Consider the following 10,792-nt stretch of genomic DNA (forward strand, 5'->3'; position numbering starts at 1 on the left):
GGAGATATTTACAAGTAGAGCCAGCATCCTGGGGGTACTGTCCTTTGTGCAACCATGAGGAAGATGAGGCAATTAAGCTCAAGAGGACATTTTGTGAACAGGTTAGGAAGGCCCATTTGTACCCGTCCTTTGGAGCTAGTGAAACTGGATATCTAAGGCTGTCCAAACTCCCAGGCACGAGGAATCCCAGTTCCAACTCTATTGCGATATATGCATTCATGATCCTTATTTATGAAGGACTTTGGTTTCTCCTTGGCTGTGGGTTCCTGGGCTAAGTAGGTCTGGTCTGTGGGTCAGCAGGTGGGATAGTCCTGGAAGACTTATAGGGCCAGGGACATCCTCCAGCATGTTGTTTCCCCACCAGATGGTAGCACTCCCGACAGTGCTGCTGGGAATAAGTCACAAGATGGGACATGATTCTGGCCCTATACAAGGTCAACTAGGCTCCTATCAAGGACACACAGAGGGATAAGTCTACAGGGAGCAATTCTGTGTTCTTCTGGCCTTCAGTCTTCCATGTCAGTGAATTTTCTCTTCGTGTAGTTCTGAACCAGGTTGGAAGCTGTGATCTGAGAGGCCTGCCCCTTCTCCCAATACTGAAAGTCATTCAGTCCTTTCTGCCCTGTTTGAAACAAGCCTCTCTCCATTTCATCTAGCCTGGCTACCAGCGCCGAAGTGTCTTCGTTGTAAGCATTCTGGGAGGAGTCCATGATGCGGCGGAAACGTCCAACAAACGTCTGAAGAAGCGAGAGACAGAAATCAGATACATTTTAATCCCTGAACATTTAAATGGCACGAAAGGCAAGAATATGGTTTAGGACTTAGAAGGAGGTCTGCGTCTCCTCTGCCACCTGTAATCAAGTATCTTATTTCCAGGACTTCCTGTTGGTCCCAACTCTTAGCAAGCAAATATGAAGAGCGACAGACAAGCCATATTTACATGTGTATATAATCAGCAAACACAGTCTAATTGTAGGCTGACCCAGAATAACAAGAAACTGATTGTATAAATCATACACTCTCTGGGTAAGAGTAACATCTGGTGGCTGCCACGGCTGGCTCCTGAGACATGTGCAATGCCATAGGTTTTCACGTCAATAACTTGCCTGCAGGAGAGACTGGGAGATGTCTGTGTTCTCTGGACTGTCAAAATGCAGGAGTTGGGAGCCGAACCCGTAGAAATGTGGTCCCATTTTGTGGAGGTCCACCACGTTGGCATCTGCACTGAACACGGTCCTCCAACCCTCCTGGTAGATTTTGGGAAGTTCCACAGAAAGGATCCGGCGCTTGTTGTCAAAAAGTCCTTTTGCCAGCCACAAGGGGAGTTCAAGCTTTGAGCCCTGTATCGCACAGGATTGTAGGTTTTAAAAGCAAGTAACATAGTAGGAAATGTGTGTGACAAAAAGGAAATGCACGTGGCCTGAGGGAATATCAATACCGCCCGTTCTCTTTAGGGGCATAACTGTCAAATACAGAAGATAATAGCTGTGAGTTGAAATGAACTGTGTGGGCTGAAGTTTTATGTCATGATGGAATGGAGAGAGAAAAAGGATTTATATACCAAAAACAAAGTCGAGAACAAAAATGTGGCACAAAGGGAAAGTTTTCTAACTAACATAAATAAAAACTGTCCAATTGCAGATAATTCAGAGATATAGTAAACATTTCTACTTTCTTTGAAGATTCAACATCTATTCCACATATGCACTGTCTGACTACCTACTGTGTGCCAAGCACCTCTCTAGGTGCTGGGGAATATAAAGAAAAATAGAGTCAGCCTGAGCTCAGGCTACAGACCCTCCCCAGCCTACTACGCAGCTCTAAAGATGACAGAAAAGGTAAATGTCTCTATTTTTTAAAGCCTTAACAGAATTAGTAAATAGATGAGGTGGCCACGATGCAAGCAGTTTCTGCAGTCCAAGCTGCAGAAACATTAAAATGAACAGACAAGAATAGCATATGCAAGGGTCTGTTTTTACCTCAAAGGTCTGCAAAAAAGTAACATTTATACTCCTAAAAACAGGCAGTTAAAAATTTGCAGAAGCTACAAATTGAAGCAATCAGCTCTATATAAAACAGCTAGAGATTTAGCCAGCATTTTAATATCCCAATGAGAATCTGGAAAACGTTCTCCATTAAGATCATATGGACTCCACTTTTTTAAAAAAAAAACACTTTATCCCTGTGCCTCATTTATTCTGTAATTAAATTTGTATCTTTTAATCTCCCTCACCTATTTCACTCCTCCTGCCCCTCCCTCCCCTCTAACAACCATCTACTGGTTTGTTCTCTGTATCTGCGAGGCTGTTTCCATTTTGTTATGTTTGTTCACCTGTTTTGTTTTTTAGACTCCACATATAAGTAAAATCATACAGTATTTGTCTTTCTCTGACTTTTTTTTAGAGATTTTCTTTTTATATATACAAGACACATTACTCCATTAAATTTGAGGACACAGTACAAAAAAAAAACTTCAACTAACTCATCTGACAATGTTGTTCACACTCATGATGCCACTTTTCGTTGGTGTTGTTTTGTTTCCTAATAATAAAGGAGGAGACTTAGGGCTGTTGGGCTGATATATATTTGTGGGTTCCACCCCCCCCCCCACCTCACCCACACACCACCAGGGTGAACAGGAGGAGGAGAAGGGAGGGCAGGGCCCACAGCAAAGTTTCATAATCTTGAATGCAAGAAGTTAGGAGAAACATCCAAAAAAAAAAGGCAAGCGTAACTAGGTTAAGGAGGCAACAAAGGCACAAACTCTCACAGAGGAGAATTGCTGTTAAAGGTGGAGGTGGCTTTGAGGGGTGGGTGAGCAGAGCTTTTGGTAAACTTCACAGGGCTGGGGATAAAAATATTTGGTTCAAAGCTGCCCAAGCAGCCAGGACATGAGGGGTCAAGATCCAAGAAAGAAGAGAGAAAAGTAAAGTCCAATATTTGGAACTAAATATCAACAGTAATTAGGCTCTGACTTTAAAATAAATAAAAAATCAAATGGAAATTCCAGAGCTGAAAAATGCAATCATTGACCTGAAGAACTCACTAGATTAAGTCAAATTTAACAGTTTTACCAGATATAACATAGACGAAGTGAGGATCATCAATTGGAAAAAAGATCAGTAGAAAATAACCAGACTAAAGCATGGAGAGAAAATACAGAAAAGAGCCTAAGAGCCATATGGAATATGGTTAAAAAAAAAAACAAAAGTCTAACATACATGTATTTGAATTCCAGAAGGGGAGGAGGGATAGATTGAGGCAAAAGAAATATCTGGAGATAATGGCCACGAATTTTCCAAAATCAAAAGGAATATAAAATCACAGATTCAAGGAACATTATGAATACCAAGAAGAATAAATATTAATAAGACTTCAACGAGGCACATCTTACTCAAATTGCTGACAAACAAAGACAGAGACAAAAGCAGCTATTAGTGGAGGTGAGGAATATATTGCCTTTAAAGAAGAAACAATAAGAGTTAAAGCCGACTACAAAGTGCTGGCAGAAAATAACTGCTTACTAAAATTCTATGCCGAGTGAAAATATCCTTTAAAAGCAAAGGTGAAATAAAGGCATTTCCAGACAGAAAGTGTGCACTAAAAAGTTAACACAGCAGCCTGAGGCTGCTCTCCTTAGAAAGGCCTGCTTGTAAGGATGACCTTGGTTGGTATCTGGGAATTTGGGTTTCAGGAGAGTTCCCACCATTCCTGGGACTGATAAGAGTGCCTCAATATGCCTACACTGCTTTTGTTTTTTGTTTGTTATTTTTTTGTTTTTGCAGTACGAGGGCCTCTCACTGTTGTGGCCTCTCCCGTTGCGGAGCACAGGCTCTGGACGCGCAGGCTCAGCGGCCATGGCTCACGGGCCCAGCCGCTCCGTGGCATGTGGGATTTTCCCGGACCAGGCACGAATCCGTGTCCCCTGCATCGGCAGGTGGACTCTCAACCACTGCGCCACCAGGGAAGCCCGCACCTACACTGTTTGTACAAACAATGTGGCTTATGCTGAACCCCTGCTTTCCTTCTTGGAGTCTGGAATCTTGGTATGTGCTAGGTAGAGAGTGCCTATATTAAACTTCCCCCAGTAAAAACTTGGGTACTGAGTCTCTAATGAGCTTCCCTGGTAGACAATATTTCACACATGTTGTCACAGTTCAATTTTGGAATTAAGTGTGTCCTACATGACTCCACTGGGACAGGACTCTTGGAAACTTGTGTCTAGTTTCCTGCCAACTTCATCTCATGCACCTTTTCCCTTTGCTGATTTTGCTCTTATCCTTTTACTGTATTAAAATTTAAACACAAGCATGACTATCTGATGAGTCCTGCGGGTCCTCTTAGTGACGTGAATCATCGAACCCAACGTTGGTCTTTAGGACCCCTTATACAGACAGAAATGGAGAATCTATCACTAGAAGACCCAGAGTAAAGAAATCAAGAAGGGAGAATGAAAATGACCCCAGCAAGAAATATGAAAATGTAGGAAGGAAAAAAAAAAAGAGTAATGGAAAGAGTAAATAAGTGTGTAAATCTAAAAATAACAATAAATGACAATAATGTTTTATAGGATTTAAAACGAGTCAAATTACAATACAACAATAACATAAAAGAAAGGAGGGAGAAAATGGAGTTAAAATGTTCTTAGGGCTTCCCTGGTGGCACAGTGGTTGAGAGTCTGCCTGCCAATGCAGGGACACGGGTTCGTGCCCTGGTCTGGGAGGATCCCATATGCTGCGGAGCGGCTAAGCCCGTGAGCCATGGTCGCTGAGCCTGTGCGTCCGGAGCCTGTGCTCCGCAACGGGAGAGGCCACAACAGTGAGAGGCCCGCGTACTAAAAAAAAAAAAAAAAAAAAAAAAAAAAAATGTTCTTAGATTCTAGCACTGACTGTGAAGTGATGAAAGTAGTAATTCATATAACATTTTTGGTAGTCAAAAATGATTGTGTAATATTTAAGGTAGCCACTAAAATAACAGAAGAATAAATAATAAAAAGGAAAATGGATAACAAAAATTTGATTAATACACAGAAGTCAAAAAGAAAAAGGAAACTAAAACAGATGGAACACAAAGAAAATAGTAGGAAGGTAAAAATAAACACAAATAAATCAATAATTAAATAAATGTAAATACATTAAATATACCAATAAAAAAATTGTCAAACCAAACAAAAAAACCCCAACTATATGCCGCTTAAAAGAGTCATACCATAAATATAAATATAAAGACATATAGAGGTTGAAAATAGAAGGATGGAAAAAAGTTATGCAAACAGTAATCAAAAGAAAGAAGCATTACTAGAGATAGAGGGACATGTGACAATAATAAAAGGGTCATTAAACCCACAAGAAGAATATAAATACTATCTAAATTAACAGAATTAAAAAGAGCAACTGACAAACCTATAATCATTGTGGGAGACATTAACATATCTCTTTAGATAAATGAGAAGTAGCAAACACAAAAAAACTGTAAGAATATAGACGATCTCAACAAAACAAATAACTTGACCTAATTTACAGATATAAATTATGTATTGCAGTCCATTACTTCACAATATAGAGCTTTTCAAGCATATATAGAACGGTTAAATTGATCTTATGCTGGGGTTTAAAGCAAGCGTTAACCTTCAAAAAACTGAAATCATTCAGACTATGTTCTCTGCCACTGTGTAACTAAGCCAGAAATCAAAACCCAAAAGTGTACATAGTAAAATCCCCAAATGTTTGCACCTAAGCACCAGTCTTACAAATAATCCATGAGTCAAAGAAGAATTCACAATGGAAATCAGAAAATCAAATTAAAACTCGTGAAATCTAGTTAAAGCTAGAGGAAATGCACAGCTAAAAATGTAAAAAGGAAAGTTGAAAAATCAATGACCTAGGTACCCATCTCAAAATGTGACTGGGTGGAAGAGAACGAAGAAAATCAAGTCTGAAGAAAGTAGAAGGAAAGAACCAATTAAGATAAGAATTTAACGACCTAAAAATAAAAGTACAAATGAGAAAGTTGACAGAGCCATTACTTAGTTCTTTGAAAAGACTAACACAAGTGATAAACTCCTAGTAAGACTAATTAAGAAAGACATCATAATTTCTCCATATGAAGAATAAAAATCGGGACTTCCCTGGTGGCACAGTGGTTAAGAATCTGCCTGCCAATGCAGGGGGACATGGGATCGAGTCCTGGTCCGATAAGATCCCACATGCCGCGAAGCAGCTAAGCCCGTGTGCCACAATTACTGAGCCTGCACACCACAACCACTGAAGCCTATGCACCTAGAGCCTGTGCTCCTCAACAAGAGAAGCCACCGCAATAAGAAGCCCACGCACCGCAATGAAGAGTAGCCTCCACTCGCCACAACTAGAGAAAGCTGGCGCGCAGCAACAAAAACCCAACACAGCCAAAACAAATAAATAGATTTATTTTTTTAAAAAAAGAATAAAAATCAGGACACAGCTATAATTGTACAGATGTTTAAAAGATAGTAAAAGGATATTTGAACATTATAACACTATATTTGAAAATTTAGATGAAATAGTCAAATTCCTAGGAGAAAAAAACAAGGTACCAAGAGTAAAACAAGAAAAGAAAATCTGATAGTCCTGTGTCTATGAATGATATTAAATGTCATTAAAAACCTTCCGACACAAATCTCCCATGCAGAAGAATCCCAAATAATTTATGCAGACACTGTGCCCTCAAAGAAGTGGGGCTCAACTCACCACTCCTTAAGTATGGCTGCACATAATGACTTCCTTCCAGAGAGAAAAAAGGTGGAAAAAAAGAGTAACTTTACAGAGAAGAATCCTGACAAACCCCACCTCGATCAAGTGATCAAGGTATCTATCAACATAAGTCATGCTGATGGCATGTACCCTTGATACGATGTGGTAAAAACGGCACTTTTACCTCTGTAGTCTTCCTCCTCCAAACACAGTCTAATCATAAAGAAAACCATCAGACAAATCCCAAATGAGGAACATTCTCAACAAAATACCTGGCCAGCACTCCACAAAATTCATGGCCATTAAAAACAAGGAAAGTCTGATAAACTGTCAAAGCCAAGAGGAGCCTAAGGACACATGATTACTAAATGCAATGTGGTGTCCTGGATGGGATCCTGGAACAGCAAAAGGACATTAAGTAAAAACGAAAGAAATATGAATAAAATATGGACGATACATCTGTATATCAGTGTGTAAGAGAACTAAATCCTTAACTACTATAATGGAAAGTCAATAAATAATGTCTAAATTTTTTTTTAAAATCAAGATAAATTTAAGGGGCTTCCCTGGTGGCGCAGTGGTTGGGGGTCCGCCTGCCGATGCAGGGGACACGGGTTCGTGCCCATGTCCGGGAGGATCCCACATGCCGCGGAGCGGCTGGGCCCGTGAGCCATGGCCGCTGAGCCTGCGCGTCTGGAGCCTTTGCTCCGCGGCGGGAGAGGCCTCAGCGGTGAGAGGCCCGCGTACCGTAAAAAAAAAAAAAAATCAAGATAAATGTAAGAACATTATTTAGAAATACGGAGGTGAATTTTGAAGAAACTGTGAAAAAAGTAGACAGATCCTGTGGAAATGGAAAGGGGCATGAGGGAAGCAAGGCAGAACCTGCTACTTTTTGTTATAAATCTTTCGGTACCATTTCACTTTTTAAACTCTGCATATGCCTTACTTTGATAAAAATTAACTCAAAACAGACCAAACAAAAGCACCCTTCTAAACAAAACTTAGGTTAAATAGGAAATCAAAAATAACTATTACAAGCCATGTTCCTGGGACAAACTCGAATTTGAAGTCCTGCAGTCCTAGGTTCGAATCCCAGCTCACCACTTACAATGAGACCCTGGCCCAAACTTTCTGGGCTTCAATTTCCTTATATGTAACAACACCTAACTATAGGGTTGTTGAAGGACTAAAGGGGTAATAGATGGAAAAGTATACTCCCCCCACCCCATCCATGCCTACACTAAAGCCCTCAGGAAATGGTTGCTGATACCCTCTTCATTACGCAGGAATGAATCTAGCAATCTGCGGTTCCCAGACATCATCTACTCTATACAACCCCAAACTGTTGTGTTCTAAGGCAAAAGTGATCAGAACCCTGGTCCTCAAGTATTCCGTAGGCGCCAATCCTTAAGCATCAACACACGTAGGGGTGTAAAGACACTGCTGAATATGGATAGTTTCAAAAATGAAATCCGTGTTGCAAGGAGCCTGACGACCCAGTATAAATTTAGTTTCCGTAGGGGTGTTGAAGGGTAGGTCGGCGGGGGACCAGCGGCCAAGACTCCTTAACGCACGGCCCTGCCTCCCCGTAAAACTACAGATCCCAGAGGCAGCGCGCCCGGCGACGCGGCGCCCCCAAGCCCGCAAGGCCTATCGGGAGTTGTAGTCTTTCCGGGCTGGATCGCTTACCTGAGGGATTGCGTTGTCAGCCTCGGACCCTCCGCTCCGGTCTAGGAAGAAAGTGCCGAGGCGCGGCATAGGGATCTCTGTGCGCACCGGGAGCTTCTCGTGGGACATCAGGATGTCGTCCAAGGAAAGAAAGTTCTCCTCAGGCCCCAGCGCACCCGACTCCACCCGGAAATAAGCCTCGGACATGGCGGCGGCTTGAGCTTCTCCGTTTCCACTCTTGTGATTCGGGAGAGTCAGGGATGTAAAAGAAAGAGGAGGCGGCTGAGGCCGGTCAGGATTGTGAGGGTTGAGGATGTCGCTGCGGCCACCAGGCTGGATTCAAACGCTTTTACCGCGCCCGGGGACGGGCCAGACAAGAGCAGTCGATCCAGGCGGATCTGCCCAGGCAGAAGCAATCGACAAAGTCTGCGGATTTGGTTCAGCGCTACCCAAGGGAGGGGGAGCAGTAGGTGGATCCGCCTGGAGATTTTTTGCAGCTCTGTAGCCCAGTGTGAGAACTTTAAAAAGCAGCTGGAAATGCCTTTGAAACTGCAAGATGCATTTGCACTGGATTGTCTTTATGTGCTCCTTTAAACGTTTATATGAAATTTAAAACACTTTGCAACACGTTTGGGGGCTTAAAAAAAGATATCATTGCGCCCTCTCTCCCAGGCTTGATCCGTTCTGACCTGTTTACTACAGTTTGTCAATCTCTGTGAATATCTGTTAATCTTGGTACTTGAAAGAAACATTCAAAACAAAACTCTAGCACTAGCTCCAGATAGTTATTATGGACTATTTGTAGTATTTTGGAGGAGGTGTAGAGTGGCAGGAAGGGTGGAGCACAGCACACGTGGCTTGCAAAGGCCCTGAGTCTACTTCAGGGCCCCCCGGTTCACCTTAACATCAAGTGGCCATCTCCTTTTGTGGCTTTTATTTTAAATCCTTAAAAGAGGAAATCTGATCGGCCCAGTTCATCTGTTTGAGGCAGGCACATTGGTCATAGGTGGCCAGCCACTCTGTAGATTGGGTGCCCGTGTCAGTGCCACAGGGACAGGGAAGGGGTCATGTTACAGGTACCAGACTTGGGGGCTCAGGGGCATGGGTGGTGGCAGAGTGTTGAGAGAGGCACTACAGAACTTATTTCATAAAGAAGGACATTTTCTGGGGCGACTAGAGCTGTGAGCAGAGGGTTCCTAGGAAAGCAATGTGTGTTAACCATGTTTTTTATGTTGTGTATTTTATGATGCTTTGACATCTTGGGGCCTTGCAGCCCCGAGGGAACTGTTCCTCCCAGGGTGAGCTAATTCCTAGAGTAACAACTTGCCCATGAATCTGCCTGCCATGTACAAAGCAACTGATCCAAAGCCCACATCCCAACCACTTCCTTTATCTAACTCCCACATACCAAGCCAATATTTCCCCTGCCCTAAATCACCCCAGGGCCAAGAACTGGACAACTAAGAGACCAACCTTATTCAAACTATCCACTCCTAGGTTTGTTCAGACTTGCCTACTCTGCCTCACCCATTTCTTCCCACAGAAACCACAGTAAAGGTTCTGGGCCATATTCTCCCCTTGTGCTCCTTGTGCCTCCTGACTGACCCTGGTACTTCCCTGTGTGGCCCTGCGTGGCATGATGTGCCCCCTTCCCTTGGGAGTAATAAAACTTCTTTCAGTGGCACTGACCACTCTGTGTCATCACTCAGTGACCAATATAAGTTAAATCCTGGGCATCGTCAAAACCAGAAGCAGTGGGGGAGTGGGCCACATTATGGAAAGCCTTGGGTGCTATCCTAGGGAGTTAGACTATTCCATAGGAAATGGGAGAAAAAGTGTAAGGTTCTTGAGCAAGTAGTAACATATGTCTGAGCTTTAAGAAGAGAATTCTGGCAGTGGGGTGAAGAAGGGAGAGAGTAGATGCAGGGAAGTCGGTCTGGAAGCTGTTCCGTGGGCAGTACCTGGCAAGCAGTCGGATATAGGAAGGAACGGACAGAGAGGGTCAGAGATGACTCAGGTTTTTAACTTGGTTGACTAGGTGGATGGAGGTGTCACTAATTGCTGTACAGAGCACGGGAATATGGGCGGTTTGAGGCAAAATACATGTTTGATTTGGCACTCATGGAGTCCAGGAGCCGCAGAACAGGCAGGTGTGCAGACCAGTGGAGAAGCCAGCGTTGAACTTTCAGTTGTCTATTTTTTGGTAGTTACATGAGAGTCTTTTTCTTTATCTTTTTTTTCCCCTGCGATGCTCGACTTGAGGGATCTTAGTTCCCCAACCAGAAATTGAACCCTCACCCTCGTAGTGAAAGCACAGAGTCCTAAGCACTGGATCGCCAGGGTTATCTATTTGTGGTAGTTACATGGGAGTCCTTTTCTTTATCATATTTTAAATG

At 42.8% G+C, this 10,792-nt stretch overlaps 1 protein-coding gene across 2 annotated transcripts; it reads right to left on the reverse strand.

Moving 5' to 3' along the window:
• Positions 1–506: 506 nt before the first annotated feature.
• GINS3 (GINS complex subunit 3) lies at positions 507–8,619 on the reverse strand (the record flags this gene model as incomplete). 2 transcript variants are annotated; one of them, XM_082862921.1, is made up of 3 exons in its annotated part: positions 8,418–8,619; positions 1,107–1,340; positions 507–737 (listed from the first exon to the last, which is right to left on the reverse strand). In XM_082862921.1, exons 1-3 carry the CDS (start codon positions 8,601–8,603, stop codon positions 507–509), a joined length of 651 nt encoding a protein of 216 aa, XP_082719047.1. In that variant the 5' UTR covers positions 8,604–8,619. The 2 variants fall into 2 exon arrangements, with proteins under 2 accessions (XP_082719047.1, XP_082719048.1); XM_082862922.1 differs by lacking the exon at positions 1,107–1,340.
• Between the last annotated feature and the right edge of the window lie 2,173 nt (positions 8,620–10,792).

The sequence above is a fragment of the Leucopleurus acutus genome (assembly GCF_964270905.1).
Source record: "Leucopleurus acutus genome assembly, chromosome: 20".
Classification (NCBI taxonomy): domain Eukaryota; kingdom Metazoa; phylum Chordata; class Mammalia; order Artiodactyla; family Delphinidae; genus Leucopleurus; species Leucopleurus acutus.